The sequence below is a fragment of the Vombatus ursinus genome, unplaced genomic scaffold (genome assembly GCF_900497805.2).
Source record: "Vombatus ursinus unplaced genomic scaffold, bare-nosed wombat genome assembly UNPS02014807.1, whole genome shotgun sequence".
NCBI lineage: Eukaryota > Metazoa > Chordata > Mammalia > Diprotodontia > Vombatidae > Vombatus > Vombatus ursinus.
Window position 1 is genome coordinate 35,580,131 of NW_020954585.1, and position 23,136 is coordinate 35,603,266.

The window sequence follows — 23,136 nt, forward strand, 5'->3', positions numbered from 1 at the left end:
TCTTAAAAGAGTCAGTCAAAACAGGAGGAGTTATATCAATTGAGAAAGAATCATCCCTGGAAGTTGAAAAGAGACTTTCTGCACTCTGAAGTAAGTGTAAGCAAGTCCTCAAAAGTTGGATTCTTATTCCATAAATGATGCTCTGACTCTTTGGAGTGTGGTGTTTGTAGAAGTGCCAGAATTTTTAATGAAAACCAGGGACGTGGTTGTTACTTGGGTCAGCTAAGGGTTGGCCACCTTATAATCTCATCAAAATTGTGAGTCACTTCTTCATACCTCCTAAAAGAGCAATGAAAAGGACAATTTTCTTTACGCCTTCTTTAATAGCTTAAAAACAAATTTTGTCTGCTACTTGTTCCACTTACATCCTATAATTTCATCAAGTGGACTGGGGGAACACAATACAATGTGAAGTATGGACTGTGATTAAAAAAATGAAGACAGAAAGACCAGTTAGAAGGTTATGCCCTAATTCAGGTGGTGGTAACAAGGGCTTGCTTTTGAGTGGTGGCAGTGAGAATCAAATGAAGGTGACATATGAAAAAGTATTCCAGAGTAGAATTGACAACATTTTATAAATGATGAAATGTGGGTGGTTAGGAAAAGGACAAGTCAAAAAATGTTTCACAAATGGTGACTGGGTGAATAGTGGGAACATGAAAATAAATAGGGATATCAAAAAAAGGGTAAGATTTTTTTTTCTATTTATAATTTATTTATTTTTAGTTTTTAATATTCATTTCCATAAGATTTTGAGTTCCAAATTTTCTCCCTATCTCATCCCTCCCGCCACCCCAAGATGGCATGAATTCTGAATACCCCTTCCCCTAATCTGCCCTGCCTTTTATCTCTCCCCACCTTCTATTTTCCTGTAGGGCAGGAAAGATTTCTATATTCCATTGCCTATATATCTTATTTCCCAGTTGCATGTGAAAACAGTTTTTAACATTTAGTTTTAAAACTTTGGGTTCAAAATTTTTTCTCTTTCTCCCTCCACACCCACCCTCATTGGGAAGGCAAGCAACTCGATACAGGTTACTCATGTGTAGTCATGCAAAACACTTCCATAGCCGTGATGTTGTGGAAAACTATACTTCCCTTCACCCAATCCCACCCCTCATTTATTCTATTCTCTCTTTAACCCTGTCCCTCCTCAGAAGTGTTTGCTTCTGATTACACACTCCCCCAATCTGCCCTCCCCTTTATCATCCCCCCACTCTCTTATGCCCTTCCCCTCTATTTTCCTGTAGGGTAAGATAGATTTCCATACCCAATTAAGTGTATATGTTATTCCCTCCTTAAGCCAAATGCAATGAGAATAAGGGTCACTTTTTCTCTCACCTTCCCCCACTTCCCCTCCGTTGTAAAAGCCTTTTCTTGTCTGTTTTATGTGAGATAATTTACTCCATACTACCTCTCCCTTTCTCCTTCTCCCAGTATAATCCTCTCTCAGTATAATCCTCTCTCACCCCTTAATTTTATTCTACAGATATGACCCCTTCATCTTCAACTAGCCCTGTGCCATCTATCTATCTATCTATCTATCTATCTATCTATCTATCTATCTATCTATCTATCTATGTGTGTGTGTGTACATATATTTTTCCCCTCCAATTACCCTAATACTGACAAAGTTCTCATGAGTTACAAATATGCAAGAATCTTTCCATGCAAGAATGTAAACAGTTCATCATGCTTCTGTTGAATCTTGTTTTTAAAAGTCAAATTTTCTATTCAGCTCTGCTCTTTTCATCAAAAATGCTTGAAAGTTCCCTATTTCACTAAATGTCCATTTTTTCTCCTGAAGGATTAAACTCAGTTTTGCTGGGTAGGTGATTCTTGGTTGTAATACTAGCTCCTTTGCCCTCTAGAATATTATATTCCATGCCCTGCAGCCCCTTAATGTAGAAGTTGCTAAATCTTGGGTTATCCTGATTGTGTTTCCATAATACTTGAATTGTTTCTTTCTGGCTGCTTGTAATATTTTCTCCTTGACCTTCGAACTCTGGAATTTAGCCACAATATTCCTAGGAGTTTTCCTTTGGGGATCTCTTTCAGGAGGTGATTGGTGGATTCTTTCAATTTCTATTTTACTCTCCAGTTCCAGAATATCAGGGCAGTTTTCCTTGAGAATTTCTTGAAAGATGATGTCTAGGCTCTTTTTTTCATCATGGCTTTCAGATAGTCCAATAATTTTTAAATTATATCTCCTGGATTTATTTTCCAGGTCACTTGTTTTTCCAATGAGATACTTCACATTGTCTTCTATTTTTTTCATTCTTTTGGTTTTGTTTTACAATATCTTGATTTCTCATAACGTCATTAGTTTCCATTTGCTCCATTCTAATTTTTAAGGAAGTATTTCCTTCAGTGAGCTTTTGGACTTCCTTTTCCATCTGGCCAATTCTGCTTTTTTTTAAGGCATTCTTCTCCTCATTGACTTTTTCGACATCTTTTGCCATTTGGGTTAGGCTATTTTTAAGGTGCTATTTTCTTCAATATTTTTTGGGTCTCCTTTAGCAAGCTGTTGACGTTTTTCATTATTTTCTTGCATCTCTCATTTCTCTTCCCAGTGTTTCCTCTACTTCTCTTACTTGCTTCTCAAAATCCTTTTTGAGCTCTTCCATGGCCTGGGACTGATACACATTTTTCTTGGAGGCTTTGGATGTAGGACCTTTGATTTTGTTGCCTTCTGGTTGTGTGTTTTGTGTTTCTTTGTCACCAAAGAAAGATTCTATAGTCTGACATTTTTTGAGCAGTTTGCTTATCTTCCCAGCCAGTTACTTGAGTTATAAACTCTATGTTAAGGTAGGGGTCTGCTTCCAGTGTGGAGAATGTACTATCCCAAGCTTTAGCAGTTTTGCACAGCTATTTTCAGAGATACTTCTAGGATTTACTTCTGTAAATCTTCAATTCTTCCAAGGTGGTACGATCAAGGGTTTGGTGTTTTTTTATTTCCTGGCCTGTATTCTGGTCTGTGAGTGACCACAAGAATTTTTTTCTGCCTTGGAATTGAGTGGAGGATTCCTTCTCCACCATCACTACAAACTCCACCAAGCCAGTGCTCCTCCTCACTCCAGGACCACCACACAGAATTGTAACCTAGATACAAGCATGGGCAAAGCAAGAGAATCCTACCTCAGCACCAGCAAAGAGATCCCTGCAATTCCCCTATGAACAGCCATTCAATTCCCCCTCCCTCTGTGGGCCAAGCTCAGGAAGCAGCCACCTCCCCAGGGCTGCTTGAGGACTGGGGCTAGGACAGAGCTTCTCTCTCATCGCAGTCAGAGACCTTTCCTACTGACCTTCTAAGTTGTCTTTGGCGTTTGTGGATTGAGAAATCTCAAATTGCCACAGCTGCCCGTGATTCAGTCCTCTGAGACCTGCTCCAGGTTTGCTCCTGGTCTTTGCCTATGCACCCATGCTGAACTGTGTTCCTCTCCCAGCCCGGCACAATAGACCTTTCCAATCAAATATCCAGGTTATCTTGAGCTGGAAATTTGTTTCACTCTGTCTTTTTATGGATTCTGCTGCTCTAAAATTTGTTTAGAGCCATTTTTTACAGGTATTTGTAGGGCTTTGGGGGAGAGCTTAAGCAAATCACTGCTTTCACTCTGCCATCTTGGCTCTGCCCCCTGAAAAGAGTAAGAGTTGTGGGAAAGATTTTAAGTTTGATTGTGGAAAACACCTTAGAATTTACAAAGCATTTTCACATGCATTAATTCATTTAATCATCACAATCATGAGATAAGGCAGGTATTATTATTCCCATCATATAGGTGATAAAACTGAAGCTCAGAGAAATTAAGTAACCAATTCAGGGATAAGCAGTATATACAACTTTGAGCCTACCTCTTTTGGCCTGTGGCCTAAAGCTATTTCCTTTATAACACACTGCTTTTCTCACATACATTTGGGAGAAGGCTAGTCAATATTAAAGTTATTATATATGACTGAGGAACAAAACTTTTCTCTATGTGAAGCTAACTAGTCAGGATCAAAATTATGATCCTGAACTCATTAACACCATAACAAATAATCAAGATATGACTTCATCTCCTGGGGAAGATAACCATATCTTTAAAGAAATAAATATATGCATACATGTTTAAATATATATATATATATATATATATATATATATATATATGGACTACATGGCACAGTGAATAGAGTGCCAGACCTGGAATCAGGAAGACTCACTTTCATGAGTTCAAACCTGCCCTCAGACAAACATCCCAGTATATTTGCCAAGAAAACCCCAAATGGAGTCACAACAAAGAGTCAGACATGACTGAAACAACTGAATAATGTGTATACATTATACAATATTACATTATACAACAAGAACAATATATATATACATATATGTATAGGTATATATGTATATGTTTATACATACACACACACACACACACACACACCAATCAGTATAAAGTGAGATTGAAAGAAGCAGAGTAGTAGATAACTTCTGTCAAGAAATATCACAACGTAAAACATATTATAGGATTTAGATCAAGGGTTATAGACAACAACCCAGGACTTTGGAGATCATCTAAGAGTAGTCAGAAGTATTTAGTTACTGGCTTAAAAGCATGTAACTAGGTCTCCTATCAGCACAAGAAGTTCCATAAATTCTAAGAATAGATACAGAGAAGGTAGGAAACTTAAAAATATGCTTTTCATTTTGATTTTAAATTAGTTGATATTATACAAAGCTCTAAAAGTTTTTCTTATTTTAGTCAAAAATTTTCATACTTGTTTCTCTATACAACAGCCACTGTCTTTATTTATTTATATTCTCAGCCACATTGAAAAATAAAGTAGAATTGTGGTTATCTCAACCCAGTCATCCAAACTTCTGGATCATATCAAGTTTTAAAAAGGTATGGCATAAAAAGGAGGGAAGGAATATCTGAAATTGCTTTCTTTCCCCAGTTCACTAAGCTGTGTTCTTACCATCATTTAAAAAGCTCCAAATTCTTCTCCTCCTAAGAGTCAGAAAAATATTGTTAATTCTCCCAAACATACTCTTCATTCATCCTGGGGGAATAATAATAATAATGAATGAATGAGAGTAAGTAGAACTACTTATCTCTCATTTTGATTCCATTTTCTCAATTAAGGAAAAAAAATCTTTAGACTAGAAAGAACAAAGTAAAAATTAGTACTAGAGAGTTGAAAGACAGGATAAATCTGAAAATAATGATAGCATCTAGCTGCCCCCAGTGAGTTTAAGCCATCAAGCCAGATAAACTAAATTTTGGGGTATAGAAAGAGATTGCTGAACCACCTTCAGTGAACTTAAAAATTGTGAAGACTATGGATGTCACAGAATTAAGGAAAGGTAAATTTATCAATTTTCAAAAAAGGGAAGAATAGAGTCTGCAAACTACAAGACAGCAATATAGATTTCTCTTCTTGGCAAAATTCTAAAATGCATTACTAAAAGAATGGTTAGTGAACATATGGAAGAGGAAGAAATGGTTATAAAGAGCCAGTGGCTTCATCAAAAATTAGTCAGGATAGAATAACATCATGACTTTTTTTTAACAGTTACTAGACTGGGAGGCAGAGCCAAGATGGCAGAGTAAAGGGAGCATTCAAGCTGAATTCTCTCAATATTCCCTTCTACACAAATTTAAAATAACTCATCAAATTGAATTATAAAACAGCATAATAACAAAAGATCAAAGTGAGGCATTTTTCTAGCCCAGGACAATATAGGAGATTCAGCTATAAACCTTGAATATAGGACTACAGCAGCAACAGTAGAAGCAGTACCAGGAGTTCTCACCATCCAGAGATGGTAAGGAGATTGGATACCTGGGCAGAAAGAGATCACAGGGGACTGATGTACTAATACTGGGAGCAGGACCATGTACCATTTGGCAACACCATTGATCACTACTCAATTCCAGATTTCTAGGATGAAAAGGAGTAGTTACAGTCAATCACAAGGTAGCAGGGGATCTACCTAGGTAAGACCAAACAGTAGACCAGGAAAGTATTGACCACACCTCTCCCCAGATCACATCAACTTGGAAGCACTGACACTACCAATGAAACTAGAAGGGCAAAAAGCCTGAAGTTTGGGGTAATGAGCCCCCCTCCCACACCACAGATATGTAGAGTTCAACTCTAACATAAAGGTCAAAATCAAGAAAAAAGCTAGAAAAATGAACAAATAACACAAAAAGAACCTGACTATAAATATCTTCTATAGTGATAGGGAAGTTCAAAATATAAATTCTGAAATTGGACATGAGCACAACAAGAATCCCTATAACAGCTAAAGAAAGATATTTTTAAAATGGCAAAAAAAAATTTTAATCAAATGAGAATGGTAGAAGAAAAATTGGAGTAATTAAAGTAAGGCATGAAAATTATAAAAAGAGAATTAATAGCGTGGTTTAAAAAAAGACAAAAAATACTGAAGGAAATAAATCATTAAAAAGCAAAATTGGACAAATGGGAAAAGAGACAAAGCATCACTGAAGAAAATAATTCCTTAAAAATTAGAATCAGTCAAGGGAAAACTAATGACTCCATGAAGCACTGAGAAACAGTAAAACAAAGTCAAAAATTAAAAAAATAGAAGACAATGTGAAATATCTCAGTGGAAAAACAACTGACCTAGAAAATATATTAAGGAGAGATAATATAAGAATTAGTGGACTACCAGAAAGCCGTGATCTAAAAAAGAACCCAGACATCAAATATAAAAAAAAAAATTATAAAGGAAAATGGCTCAGATATCATAGAACCAGAGGACAAAGTAGAAATTGAAAGAATTCACAACAGCCTCCTGAAAGATATTCTAAAATTAAAAACTCCAAGGAATATATAGCCAAATACCAGAACTCCCAGGTCAAAAAGAAAATACTGAAAGCAGCCAGAAAGAAACAATTCAAATATCAGTAAGAATCATGCAAGACTGAGCAGCAACCACAATAAAGGAGTAGAGGGCTTGTAATATAATATTCCAGAAGATAATTCCTGGGATTACAAAAAAGAAATCCAACAAATCTGAGTATAACCTTTCTGAGGGGAAAAATAGCCACTTAATGAAATAGAGGAGTTCCAGGTATTCTTGATGAAAAGACCAAAGCTGAATATAAAATTTGACAAACACAAGACTTAAGAGGGGCATAAAAAGCTAAAAATTAGTGAGAAATCATGAAAAACTTATTAAGGTTGAACTGTTTGCATTCCCAAATTGGAAGATAAAACATGTGATTTCTAAAAACTTTAGCATTATTGGGGTAGTTAGAAAGAATCTACATAGCAGCAGGCTTGAGATTGAGTCTATTATGTTGAGATGATCTCAAAAAAAAAAAAGAGAATGGGAGAGTGAGAAAGAGGGATGCTCTGGGAGAATGTGGAAGGAAGAAGAAGGGGGAAACTATCTCTCATAAAAATGAAGAACTTGCCAGGAAGTTTTTACAATGTAGGGGAAAATAGGGGTAGGAAATGTGTAGTACTTTAACCTCACTCTCTTGTGCAGTGGTTCAAAAAGGAAAGAATGTGTGTGTATCTGTCTGTGTTTATGTAAATATGTACATACATAGATACACATATATGCTCAGTTGGGTATGGAAATCCATCTTACTCAACAGAGAAGTAAAAGGGAAAGGGGGATTAAAAAGGGGGAGTGTTAAGAGAGAAAGAAGGATTAAGAGAGGTAATGGTCAGAAGCAAAATAGACTTTTGAGGAGGACAGGGTGAGAGAGAGGGTGGGGGATGGAGGGAAATACATGGTTAGTAATCATAACTAAATGTGAATAGCATGAACTTACCCATAAAAATGGAAGCATATGGCACAATGGATTAGAAATCAGAATCCAACAATATGTTGTTTACAAGAAACACAATAGAAGAAGAAAAACAGAAGAAAATTAAAGGGTTAGAGTAGAATCTATTATGTTTCAGCTGATGCAAAAAAAAAGCAGAGGTAGCAGCCATGATCTCAGACAAAATAAAAGAAAAATAGATCTAATTAAAAGAAATAAGCAGGGAAATGACATTTTGCTAAAAGGTTCCATCGACAATGAAGTATTATCAACACTAAATATATATGCACCAAATAAGTGAGTTATAGGAGAAAATAGATAGTAAATCCATAATAGTGGAGAACCTCAATTTACTATTACAGTAATATATCACAAAGATCATACCTTATGATCAGATGGAATTTATACCAGGAATGCAAGGCTGGTTCAATATTAGGAAAATTATAAGCGTAATTGACTATATCAATAACAAAACCAACAAAAATCATATAATTATATGAATAGATGCAGAAAAAGCTCTTGACAAAATACAATACCTATTCCCATTAAAAGCACTAGAAAGCATAGGAATAAATGGAGCTTTCCTTAAAATGGTAAGTAATATCTATCTAAAACCAAGAGTAAACGTTATCTGTAATGGGGATAAACTAGAAACCTTGCCAATAAGACCTGGAATGAAGCAAGGATGTCCATTATCATAATTATTATTCAATATTGTACTAGAAATGCTAGGTATAGCAATAAGGCAAGAAAAGAAATTGAAGCAATGAAAATAGACAATAAGGGAACAAAACTATTACTTTTTTCAAATGATATGATAATATCATCATATCATCTTTGGCAAAGTTGTTAATAAACTGTATTACAAATAAATAAGCAAAATAAAAAATAAAATAAGCCCACACAAATCATCAGCTTTTCTCTATATTATTTTTTAATCTAGCAAAAAGAGATAGAGAAAATTCATTAAAAATAATTGCAGACAGTACAAAATACTTGGGGGTCTACCTGCTAAGACATACACAGAAACTATCTGAAAACAATTAGAAAACACTTCTCATACAAATAAAGGCAGATCTAAACAAATGGAGAAATATTAATTGCTCATGGATAGGCCAAATCAATAAAATAAAAATTATTATTCTATCTAAATTAATATACTTATTCAGTGCCAAATCAATCAAACTACCAAAGACTTATCTTATTATATTTATAGTTCTACAAAAATAATAACAAAATTCATCTGGAAGAACAAAAGGTCATGAATATCAAGGAAATCAATGTGGAAAAAAGTGAAGGAAAGTTGACCTAGCAATACCAGATTTCAAACTATGCTATAAAGTGATAATCATCAAAACAATTTGTTAATAGATAATAAATAGAGTGGTTGAAGACAATTCCAAAAGACTCATGATGAAAAATGCTATCCATATTCAGAGAAAGAACTATGGAGTCTGAATGCATATTGAAGTTCACTATTTTCAATTTTTTTGTTGGTTTTTTCTTTCTTCTGGTTTTTCCCTTTTGCTCCTATTCTTCTTTCACAACATGACTAATGTGGAAATATGTTTAACATGATAGTACATGTATAACCTATATCAAATTGCTTGTTGTCTTAGGGAGGGGAAGATGGGAGGGAGAAAAATTTGGAACTCACAATCTTATAAAAGTGTATGTTGAAAAATATCTTTACATGTAATTAGAAAAAAGTACGATTAAGAAGGAGGGGAAATACAGTGGTTGATCAGTAGGAAAAATTAGGTGCATAATAAACAAAAGTAAATGACCATAGTAATCTAATATTTGATAAACCCAAAGATCCAAGTTTTTGGAACAAAAACTCACTATTTGACAAAACTTCTGGGAAAACTGAATAACAAATTTGGCAGAAATTAGACACAAACCACTATCTCACATTATATACCAAGATAAGGTCAAAATGGATACATGATTTAGGCATAAAGAGTATTATCAAAAGCAAATTAAGGAAACATGGGAAAAATTATCTGTCAGATCTATGGATAAGGGAAGAGTTTAAGGCCAAACAAGAGCTAAGGAGGATCATAGGAGGTAAAATGGATACTTTTGATTATATAAAATTAAAAAGATTTTGCACAAACAAAACCAATGTAACCAAAATTACAAAGCAGGAAACTGTGATAAAAAATTTAAGCAATTTTTTTCTGATAAAGATCTCATTTCTCAAATATATGTAATGGAAATAAATGTATAAAAATAAAAGCTATTATCCAATTGGTAAATAATCAAAAGATATGAACAGGCAGTTTTCAGAAGAAATCAAAACTACTAATAGTTCCATGAAAACATGCTCTAAATTACTAATAATTAGAGAAATGCACATTAAAACAATTCTTAGATACCACCTCATACCTATCAGATTGTCTAACATGACAGAAAATGCAAATATCAAATGCTGGAGTGGATGTGGAAAAATAGATACACTAATGCACTATAAATGTCCACCAAATAGTCTAAACATTCTGGAGAACAATTTGGAACTGTGCCCAAAAAGTCATAAAACTGCATAGAAATACCAATACTAGGTCTGTATCCCAAAGAGAACAAAGAAAAAGGAAAAGGACCTACATGTACAAAAATATTTATGGCAGCTCTTTTTGAGGTGGCAAAGAATTAGACATTGAGGAGGTGCCCAACAATTGGGATATATGATTGTGACAGAAAACCATCATGCTGTAAGAAATTATGAAGAGGATGGTTTCAGGAAAATCTGGGAAGACAACTTATATGAACTGATAAAAAGTGAAGTGAGCAGAACCAGGACAACATTGTACACAGTAACAGCAATAATGTAATGATTACCAACTGTGAAAGATTTAGCTACTCTGATCAGTACAATAACTCACAACAATTCCAAAGGATTCATGATGAAAAATGTGGTCCACATCCAGAGAGAGAGAGAACTGATGAATGCTGAGTGCAGATTTAAGCATATTTTTTCAGTTTATTTTTCTTTTTTTCTATTGCAATAAGGTTAATATGGAAATATGCTCTGAATGACTTTACATGGATAACGGTATCATTTCTTTCTCTATGGGTAGGGTAAGGGCTAGAGGAAGGAAAAAGAATTTGGAACTCAAGATCAAAATTTAATCTTAAAAATTATTTTAAAAACCAAAAAATAAAATAAAACAGCTACTAGTCAGAGTGATACTGTAAATATAGTATAGTTTACCTAGATTTCAGCAAAGCATTTGACAAATTCTTTCATACTATCTTTGTGGGAAAGATGGAGTGACAAGGTACAGATGATAGCACAATAAGGTAGATTTGCAACTTGTTGAATGTTACTAATTGCTCAGTGTCAATTTGGATGAAGGTCTCTAGTCCAGTACTCTAGTGATCTATCTTTGACCTTGTTCTATTTAAAATGTTGTAAAGGACTTGGATGAAGATATAGACAGCATGTTCATCAAATGTATAGATAACTGAAAGCTAAGAAGAACAGCTAAAAGAATCAGGAACCAAAAAAAAAATTAGATTAGAACAGTGGGTCTAATCTAACAAGGTGACATTTAATCAGGATAAATGTAAAGTCCTTCATGTTCATTAAAAATTAATACTGCAAGTACAACATGGGAGAAATGTGGCTAGACATAAGTTCCTCTGAAAGCTAGGGGTTTTAGTAGACTTCAACCTTAATATAAACCAGCATTGCATAACAGCAACCAAAAAGAGCTATTGTGACCTTAGGCTACTTTTAAAAACACATAGTGTCCAAAATACTGAGAGGTCCATTGTAGTGGCCTCTTCCCTGGTCAGATGACATTGATATTGTGCACAGATCTAAGCTCATTTTAGTAAAGTCTAAAAAAATCTAGAGGAGGGGGCAATCAGGACTAAGAAGGGTCAAAATTGTGCCATATAAAGATAGGTTTGAGACAACTGGAGATGTGTGGTCTAAAGAAGAAACTCAATAGTAATCTTCAAGCATTTGAAGGGCTAAAAGAGGAACTAGATTTGTTCTTCTTGTTCTAAGAGGACAGAATTTGTAATAATGTGGAAATTACAGATAGATTTCACTTAATGTAAAACTTAACTTCCTTATAATTGGGAGAAATTCCACAAAAGTACAACGGACTACTTTGAAAGGCACTAGATTCTTCCTCATTTTAGGTCTTCAAGTGAAGCCTGGATGGATTTTTTTTTTTTTTTTGGTGTATGGTAGAGTGAATTCTTGTTCAGGCACAGGTTAGACCAGGTGGCCTCTTCCAACTCTGAGATTCTGAATCTAAGAGGCAGACTAATACATTAAATATAAAGTGAAAATGCAAATATATACAAAGTAGTTTGGGAGGGAGAGAACTAGCAGCTGGGGGATTAGGAAAGGCTTCGTGCAGAAGGTTGTACTTGGATTGCATATTAAAGAAAGGGAGGGACTCTATGAGGTGAAAATGATTGAGTGTATTACTGGCATATGAGACACCAGTTCAAAGGCATGGAGATGGGATATGGAATGTCATATGTGAAAATTAGAGAAAAGTCCAGTGTGGCTAAAGCATAAAGTGTGAAAGGGATAGTATTATCTAGTAAGGTTGGGAAGATAAGATTGGGGCTAGATGATTAAGAGCATTAAAAGCTAAACAGAAGAGTTTATATTTTATCCTAGAGGCGATAGGAAGTTATGGAAGTTGATTGAGTAGGGCATTGACATCTTCAGATCTGTACTCAAGGAAAATTTCTTTGACATCAGTAGAATGGAATGGAGAGAGACTTGAAGCAGGGAGACCAATTGAAAGGCTGTTGTAATAATCCAGATGAGAGATGATGTGGGCCTGAACAAAAGATGTAACTGCATGAGTAGAGAGCATCATATGCAAAAGAAGTTGCGGAAGCAGAAACAAGATTTGGCAACTGATTAGATGCATGAAGATCAGGGAGAATGAAAAGTGCAAGATAATGAAACGATTAGGAATCTGAGACACTAGAAGGGTGGTAGTGCCTTTGAAAGAAACACTGAAGTCTGGAAATGGAGAACATTTATAGGGAAAATATATTGAGTTCTGCTTTGAGCAAACTGAGTTGGACATATCTCTGGGACATACAGTTTGAAATGTCCAATAAATGATGATGGAGAATAGAAGTTCCAAGAAGAGTAAAGTTTTTGATTAATATTGAATTGTTCTTTGTGCCACTTTAACTCCTCATCTCACCAAAACATTTTTATTTTTACCTTCAATTGTTGATTAAAGGAATTTAGAATTTCTGATACATGTTTTCTTTCCAGATCCAATTCTTTATTTTTCTTTGTTTTGGTGCCTTTAATAGGGCAATATATTTTCCAGTTCTACCTCATATACCAAGTAGATATTAAAGTAAAGTTATTATTGTTGTTGTTGTTATATTTTTTAGCACTTCAAAAGATCTGTGGATTCACTGATGTGGATGCTTCCTGGTCCATTCAAGTTGCAACCTGTCCTTGCCAGAGTAGATAATCTTTATGACAAAAAAAAAACACAGCCCAAAATGATTATCATTAACCTTTTGTTGATGAGTTTCTCCAGATTCAACTAGGCTAGTTCTCATTAACAGACATTCAGTCTGTCACTTAACATATACTCAAAGCCACTTCAACTTGTTAGTTGCTCAACCAGAGTTTGCACTCCATTCACATAGTTTTCAAGAACCTAAGATCATCTTCACATTATATAATGAGAGATCAAAGTCAATATTAATGCTGGCTGCTAAAGAAGCCCAAGGCAGAGGACAAATAGAAATGGTTATGCTTCAATTTTCTGTTTCACAGGTTTGTCATAAGGGCCAAGGAATATTTTAAGAGCTCTGTAACACATTGTGATATACCAAGGAAGTCACAGTTTCCAGGCATAATAATTCATGGAAATCTATTGCTAGGTAAATATCCTTATCAGCAAAGTGTGAATTGGCTTAAACCATCTTCATTAGATTATACATTTATTCTGATGTACTAAAAAAAAAATGCACAAGGAACTGGTGCCACTTTGGCCGTTCGCTAGATACTTACATTTCCTTCTGGGTCAACTAAAAGAAGGTGCTTGACTTGGCCATTATGTATCCCTGTCAGGACATAGGATCCTGGATTGGTAGTGCTTTTTCTGACAAGGAAATCTCCATCTTTTTTTAGTAGCTGCTCTGCTTCTTTCCTGCTCATTTCTCCTTGATACCAAGGCTCTGCCTTCAACTCTTCCATCATTCTCCAGTCAGCTGCTCTGGATAAAATTGGACTTGTGTTTTCCACTGACATAGCTTTATTCAACAAAGGTTCCATGGTTTGGTTCCTGAGGGCATCTTCAAAAGGTCCTGGTAACAACAGTAAATACAAGCAATAAATCAATTAAAAGGAAAATACATGACAAAATCTCATCTATCTGATCAACTAAAAATAAGAGTTATAGTAAAATGGCTACTTTTTTTAAACTGGAGGTGTATTTAATTATTAATGCAAAAAAAATAATAAAGCCCAATTATAACATTGAGATGATGAACTTAAAGTCAGTAAGATATGGGTTCAAGTCCTGCTGTGATGTTTACTACCTCTGTAACCCTAGATGAGTCACTTCACTTTTAGACCTTAGTTACCTCATCTGCAAAAGGAGAAGGTTGGGCTTGATGGACTCTAAGATTCCTTTCAGATCTAAATCAATGATCCTATGATCACAGCCAATTTTTGTTATGCTTTTTTAAGAAATAACATTTTATAGAAAGAAATATTAGCCAACTGACCACTTGTCCAAGCTGAGATGCCATATATTGTACAGAGGGCCAGATGACTCTTTTTGCCTATTTAATTGGCTAGAACAGCTTCATTTTTCATACATTACATAGGCTCAGTAGTCATTCTTATTATACAGCTATCAACTTTCTTATAAACAAAATATTCATTTTAAAAGATCTGTTCTCCTATTAAATCCACTCAGGAAAACATGTTGTGTTCCCTGACTTTGAGTTCAGTTCCATATGTGGTATAAGTCCTTCCCTCATATTCATGTCAATCTCTTTTCACCAAAATTGCCTTTCAAGTAAATTCTAAAAGTTGCCTGTGTATTGGATCACTCTACATTTATCAGAGTGCTGCCCCAGGTCCCCCTTGAATCCCTCCAGGGAAGGGATGAAGTTGATGATGACTATGATAATGACAATGGCAATGATGACTGTGATGATGATTATAGATGGTGGTGTTGATAAGAGTGAATGAAGGAAAGATAAGCTTTGATTAAGTATCTGCCAGGTGCTATGCTATGGGTTGGGGTACAAACACAAAAAAGATAGTTCCTAAAATGAAGGTGCTTACTTTACACAACATATACAGGGCAATGGCAAACAGTGAAGTGTGAAGTCACAGCGTTAGCAAGTAGAGCCAAAGGGTAATGTGCTGATAAGCCCCTCCCAGAAATTATAGTAATATTGATTTTATTAGTTACTAGACCAAGTGGTAGAAAAAAGAGGGTAATACCCTCATAGCACAGCACGAAGATGATGACAAATAGATATGATAATGGACAATTCTTGATTATAAAATCATGAAAATATGTACAGTGTGATACAAATGTAAGATTACTTAGGCCAATTCCAAAACTAATATTATCCAGTTTATTGATATTGAGAGTGTGTATGAATAAAGGAAGAAGAACTTGTTCTCTTCTGACTTCCTGCCTTTGTGGCACTTCATTATTCATTATCAAATTCACCAGAAGATTGGCAAAGGAAAAGAAAAGAGATAGTACTGAAATTAGTCAGTCTTGATACTTTTTAATAAACCTTTGTTAAAAGAAAAAAGTTTGTGGATTTTAGAGTGAAGAAAAGATAAAATGTTTTCAAGCTACTCTTACCTGCGTTACTTTAGATTTACACTGTTTACTCAGCAACAGTAGCCTTTTTTTTATACCCAGTTGAATGTCAAAAAATTTGTGAGTGAACACGAGAGGGGCAGATGCTAAATCCTTTGTTGTGCTCTCCTACTTTATTGTGTTTTCCTCCTCTCTATCTCTAGGTGAGGAACACAGTTAAGATCAAACAGGTATTATTAAGAGAAGGGAAGAACCAGTTATTATTAAGAGAAATTTTTATTCCCTCCTTCAAGCCTTAGTCAAGGCTAATTCTTTACAGTCTCTGATCTCAGACATTATTTTGAATTTCCAAAACTTATTCACTTAGGAAAAAAGAAACATTTAACTGATAATTAGTAGTATGGGATGGAATTTGACTTATAATTTTGTTGTGTGAATTTTCTCTTGGTCTATTTGATTAGCCATTGCTAATACACCAGCACCATTCACAGAGAGATGAAAGTTGAAGTTTATTCATTGAGAGTGAGATATCAGCAGTTGAACATGTGTGTCCATCACAGTTCAACTAACAACATTTATATGTTACATGAGATGGGGTAAATGGCTGCTTCTTATAGTGAAACTGATTATACAAAGGAAAAAAAAGTATGCTTGTTAAGGAAAATGTATTTCACTTCTTATAGGAGATAGAGAAAAAATATATGTGTCCTTGTTAGTATAGTTAGTTACACTAAGTCAAAGAAGATCATATAGCCCTTATGAGACAAGAAAAGAAGGGGAGCCTACATCCTTGGGCTGTTGAAGTCCTTCTTTGTACTGAGTAAGTCTTCTTGTAACAATTAGGGGAGGGAAAAAACAGTGAAGGAAATCAACTCTTACAAGCTTATTCATTCAGGAATGATACATAACAAAAATGGCAAATACAGAACAAAATGGAGTTAGTTATGTCAGTTCTTATGTCAATCACTATTAGTTTATTTTTCTTAAGAAATTTCCTTTTAATGATTTTATTAGTATAAGAATTCTCAATGATGAAACTTCCTCTACTACTGTATGTCAGCAGATCCTAAATGCATTCACCTAATTGTTGTTGTTGAGTCATTTCAGTTATATTTAACTCTTTGTGACCTCATTTGGGGTTTTCTTGGCAAAGATACTGGGGTGGTTTGCCAATTCCTTCTCCAACCCATTTTAAAGATAAGGTACTAAGGCAAACAAGGTCAAGTGACTTGCCCAGGGCCACACAGCTAGTAAATGTCTGAGGGCATATTTGAACTCATGAAGGTGAGTCTTTCTAATTCCAAGCTCAGTGCTCTTTCCACTGGGCCACCTAAGTGCCCCTCATCCAATTATAATTGGAAATTATTACAAAACCTACAATGATAATACTGTACAGTAGTAAGAACATTGGACTAAGACTCTGCTACTAACTCTACAACATTAGACCAATCTTTTAACTGCATTGGGCTTCATATTTTGTTTATTTTTTTCATATAAAATGAGGAACTTAAACAAGATACAAAGAACTCAAAAGTTCATTCGGGCTCTAAATCTTTTGATCCTTATGATTTCTAAGGTTCTCTCCAGCTTTAAAATAATACATCTACATGTAAGGGTACTAAGCAGTATTTTAAGGTTGAGAATGAAGTAATTCCCATGAGAATCCAATCTGTTTTTAGAAAACAGACTAAGAAGGTGTGATTTTAATGTCAGTTTCATAGGAACTTAACCACAAGACTTATGCTATAAGAGGCCTTCCTTAGTGATCATCTAATACAACTGTCTCATTCTACTCATAAGGTGCCTGAGAAAAGTTAAGTAAGTTGCCTAAAGTCACAAAGATAAAAAGTAACAAACCTGTAATTTAAACACAAATCCTCTGATTAAAAATCCAGTGCTCATTCCTATTCTAGGCAAGTTCAACTCTATTCAATTAAGCAAAGATTTATTAAGTATACATTATGTACTAGGCTCTAATTATCTTCTGCTAGGTAAGCATTGTTGCTTCATCAGCTCTGATTTTCTTTTTTTTTTTTTCTCTCAGGTAAATGAACCAATACCACTGGGCCTCAGAATAATCTGTAGTTTGTATAGTAATGAATATGAAGATTTCTAAAAAAGTTAGCTTCAAGAAATTAAACCTTTCCTTCCCTGTTAACTACAGAGAATGATTATTTCTCATCCACAGCAGAAGATAGCCAGTTTGATGATAACTTCAAAGCTACTCCACTCATAACCTAGAAAATAACAAAGATTATTACCATATATCAAAACTCTATTAGCAAAGAATGAAATGAGATGTATAAATTTGACATGACAGCCTACACTAAAGCATTGCCGAAAAAAAATTTTAATAGGAACTTACTCATGTCAAATAAGTCTTTTCTCGGGCTGTTGTCTTTGATAGTGTCTACCGTTTCATTGAATACACTTTCACCATCAACCTGAAGGGCCCGCAAAACTTGAATATTTACACGTTGAGTATTCACATAGATTGGTGCCTCTCCTAGAGGAGTTACTTGGGATTTTCCTTCTGGCATATTATAGCTGTCCAAAGAACCTGTAAAAAAGCAAGAGAATATCTCTTTTGTCATTATTAGAATTATGGAGATGAAGGAATTTAGCTTGGGTTGCACAGAAAATTAATTTTAAAATTATATAAGTTTCTTGGACCTCACAATGAGAGAAATGGCTATACAGATTCTCTTTTTAAAATTTTATTTATTTTATTCTGAGCTTAAGAAATAAAACAAGCTTTTCCATAACACAGTAGAATAGAAAAAAAGATGATTGTACATGAAACCACAAATCTATTATGTACAACTTGCTATTTCTTTTAAATATATAATAAAATTATCATGTAACTCTCTTTTTTTCCTTTTTTCTCTTTGCTCTCACCCACCCTAGAGATGGCTACCATTAGGCACAAATATGTGTGTGTGTGTGTGTGTGTGTGTGTGCATACACAAAACCATCCTATACATAATTCTATTTATCAGTTCTTTTCTGGAGTTGGTGTTATGAAAAAAAAAACAATAAAATAGCTAAACCATTGATTAATTTGATTTAAAAAACAGAAAAGGTAGGGGCAGCTAGGTAGCACAGTGAACAGAGTTCTGGCCTTGGAGTCAGCAGGGCCTGAATTCAAATCTGGCCTCAGACACTTAACACTTACTAGCTGTGTGACCCTGGGCAAGTCACTTAACCCCGATTGCCTCACCAAAAAGCAAAACAAAAAACAAAAAACCACAGAAAAGGAAACCACATCACTAGCATTAAAAATGAAAAAGGTCACTAATGAAATTGAAGCAGTTATTTTGCCCAATTTTTTATTAGTAAATTTAATGATTTAAGTGAAATAGAACATTACAAAAATATAAATTGCCTAGATTAGCAGAAGAGGAAATAGAATATCTAAATACACCTATTTTAGAAAAAGAAATTGAACAGGCCATAAATCAGTTTTCTAAGAAAAAATGCACCAGGACCAGAAGGATTTACAAGTGAATTTTATCAAACATTTAAAGATCAACCAATTCTAATATTAAATAAATTACTTGGAGTAATAGGCAAAGAAGGTATCCTACCAAACTCCTTTCATGAAACAAATATGATACTGATACCTAAACCAGGAAGAGTAAAAACAGAGAAAGAAAATTATAGACAAATTTCATTAATGAATATAAATGCAAAAATCCTAAATAAAATACTAGCAAAAAGATTACAATATATTACAAAGATTATACATTCTGATCAAGCAGAATTTATATGAGGAATGAAGGGATGATTTAACATAAGGAAAACTAGTAACATAAGTGAATATATCAATAATAAAACTAAAAAACTCATATGATTACACCAATAGATGCAGAAAAATTTTTTGATAAAGTACAACATTCATTTCTATTAAAAACACTTGAAAGTATAGGTATAAATGGATTTTGCCTTAAATTGATCAAAAATATTTACCTAAAACCATCAGCTAACATTATTTATAATGGGGATAAGCTAGAAGTCTTCCCTGTAACGTCAAGGGTGAAACTAGGATGCCCACTGTCACCAATATTATTCAATATTATATTTGAAATCCTAGCAATAGCAATGAGAAGAAAAAGAAACAGAAGGAATCAGAATAGGGAATGAGGTAATAAAACTATCTCTTTTTGCAGGCAATACAATGATACACTTGAAAGATCCCAAAGACTCAACCAAAAACTTAGCTGAAACAATAATTATAGCAAAGAAGCAGGATACAAAGTAAATCCACAAAAATTATCAGCATTCCTATATATCACAAAGAAAACCCTATAAGAAGAGATAGTTAAAGATAGCTCATTTAAAATAACTTTAGACAGTATAAAATAGTTGGGGGTATACCTATCAAAACAAACCCAGGAACTATATGAACAAAATTATAAAAATATTTTATACAAATAAAATCAGATGTAAATAATTGGAGAAATATTAATTGTACATGGATGGTCTATATAGATTCTTATTCTTCCCTTTGGGATTCTGAAGGCCACAGCAATAGGAATGTTACATGGATTCCAACTGAGGCGCTTTCTCTTGTGTCTCACTAAGGAACACAGGGGAATGACAAAAATCCCTTTGGCTCTCTGAGAATTTCTGAGAAGCACCTTCTCTCCTGCCTAACCAGCGTAAGATGGATATTTTTATAGAGAGGTTTCTCTTACCCTTCCTTCCATTAAAGTATTTCTTTACAAAGGAGGGGTTCTTCAAATTCATAATAAATATGTATGTTTGAAGTACTTTTTCACTGAAAAACTCAAAGCACATAATTTATCTCATTTATTCTACCAACAACCCTGTAGGATAGACAGCTTGACATTGCATGCATTTTATTGATATAGCACCAAAGGTAGCAAGATGCTAAATATCACATATAAAACTGACAATCTACCCAATACTGATTTTATACCATTAATTACCTATCTGAAAGTTATGTCATAAAGACATTCAAATTTTTTTTAACAAAGTGAAGTCTAATTTAGCATGCTTGTCCAGTCATCTGTATGCATGTTTTAAGTATATAATGGTGCATTCTAGGAAAAAAAAGGAATCATTCTGTTGTATCCCAGACTCATATAATAGATTCATAATACATAGCTATTCAATACTTTATGTGCTTCAATTGTACAAGTTATGTTTCCAATGAATTTAAATATTATGCCAAGAAAATTGCACCACTGATGTTAAAAATTGTTGCTTTGTATTTTTTGTATTTTTGTACTTTTACACAAATAAAACAAATGTAGCCAAGATCAGAAGGAAAGTAGAAAATTTGGAATAAATTTTATAGACAGTTTCTCAGATAAAAGTCTCATATCTCAAATATATAAAGAACTTTATCAAATCTATAAGAAGGCAAGTCATTCCCTAATTGATAAATGGTCAAAGGATATGAATAGGGCAGTTTTTAGATAAAGAAATAAAACAATTTATATTCACATAAAATATTCAAATCATTATTGATTAGAGAAATGCAAATTAAAACCTTAAGATATCATATTACACCTATCATATTGGCTAAAATGATTGAAGGGGAAAGTTACAAATGTTGGAGGGGATGTGATGTGAAAAACTGGGACACTAATTCACTGTTGGTGGAATTGTGAACTTATCCAACCATTTTGGAGAGCAATCTGGAATTATGCTGAAAGAGTTATTAAACTATCTGTACCCTTTGATCCAGCAATAGCACTACTAGGTCTATTTCCAAAGATGATTAGGGAAAAAAGGAAAAGAATCTCTATGTTCTAAAATATTTATGGTAGTTCTTTTTATAGTGGCAAAGAACTGGAAATCACAGGGATGCCCATCAATTGGAGAATGGCTGAACAAGTTGTGGTATATGATTGTGATGTAATACTACTATGCTATAGGAAATTATGAGCTCAATAATCTTAGAAAAACATGGAAAGACTTGTATGAAATAAGGAACACATGAGCAAAACCAAGAGAACATTGTATATAATAATGATAATGTTGTTTTAAGAACAACTTTGAACAAATAAATCATTTTGACTATTCCAAATACCCAAATTAGCTACAAAGGACAGATGAGGAAGACACTATCTGCATCCAGAGAAAGAACTGATATATAGAAGTATATATAGAACGGTTTTACACACACACACACACACACACACACACACACACACATACATACATAATATACTAATATTACTATATTACCATATACTAATGGTAACAATCTGTAGGGTAGGGGAGGGAGAAGAAAAATATTTATATGATAACTTCATTATATATTTAAAAGGAATAGCAAGTTGTACATAACAGATTTGCAGTTTCATGTGCAATATTTTTTTATTATACTATGTTACAGAAATACTTATTTTATTCCATAAATTTAAAAAAACTATTTTGATTTTAAAAAGTTATCTTTACAGAAAAAATGCTTTGAAGAACATTAATAAATTAATATGATATAGATGTAGTTGTGAAAATGCATATGTCAAAAGCAAAGGTGAGAAATATTCACATAATGAAAGAACAATTAGCAAATTTATTGGTTGTCTTACTATTTGTGTTATTCTTTCTTGAAATATCACATTGGTCCAAATATAGGTTATCCCTGAATAAAATTCATTTGAATTTCATATTTTTTGAAATGTAAGGGGTGGGGGAAGTAACCCTTAGAGTTAAGAAGACATGCATTCAAGTCCTGCTTCTGACACGTCCTAGCTGACCATGAGCAGATATGTCATTTAACCGTTCAGTGCCCTGGACAACTTTGTAAGAATAACTTACAAATGATTTGCCTATCTGCACCATTAGAGGGAACTTCACACAAGTTGCCCAACACTCATAAATCCTGAAATCACAAATGCAGACCAAAAAAAAAAAAAGAATTATAAAAAAATTATATTAAAGAATATATATATGTATGTATGTATGTAGTGTGTGTATATACATACATGCTGTGAATGGCTTTGGCAATTTTGTTTTTTAATATTTATTTCAATTTAAATACTTCAACCCTAAGGGTCCATGTGGGTATTATCTACTCCAGCCATGCAGACAGAAAATCTAAGACTTAATTGACAGCTTTAGAGAGTTGTGGCCAAAAAAACCATTACCCTTCGGCCAACCTAAAGATGAACTTCTCCAAATTTATCTAATCTGAGTCCTTGAATGTCGTTCAAGAACTGAAGGACATTCCTTGAGTGTATGATTTAGAATCTACTACCAGACTCGTACTTGAAGACTTTCTAGTTTGTTAGGATCTTTGCAGAGTTTGTACTTTGGGGACCCAGGGTCACTTCCACATCATGATGTTGCATTGTAGTGGGATTTAAGTGGAGAGCCAATTCAAATATTCACTTCTTATCATTACTATCTTTCCCTTCTTCCGTATCCTCCTACAACATTTTATTGTTGCTACCATCCACTTATATGAAGATCATGATGATAAGCATGATTTTGTACAATCATATGTTGTACAAACTAGGCATGGGGGAATAGGAATGCTCTTCCAAACAAACAGAATGCTA

The 23,136-nt window shown here is 34.0% G+C and overlaps 1 protein-coding gene across 1 annotated transcript in view; it reads right to left on the bottom strand.

Moving 5' to 3' along the window:
- The window catches only part of SHC3 (SHC adaptor protein 3), a 173,849-nt gene that overhangs the window by 14,597 nt on the left and 136,116 nt on the right, over positions 1–23,136 (bottom strand). Inside the window, exons 10-11 of the mRNA XM_027874951.1 lie at positions 17,964–18,158; positions 13,816–14,111 (exon numbers count right to left, since the gene is read on the bottom strand). Of these exons, the coding sequence (XP_027730752.1) occupies positions 13,816–14,111; positions 17,964–18,158 (491 nt within the window). The remainder of the gene's footprint in view (positions 1–13,815; positions 14,112–17,963; positions 18,159–23,136) is intronic.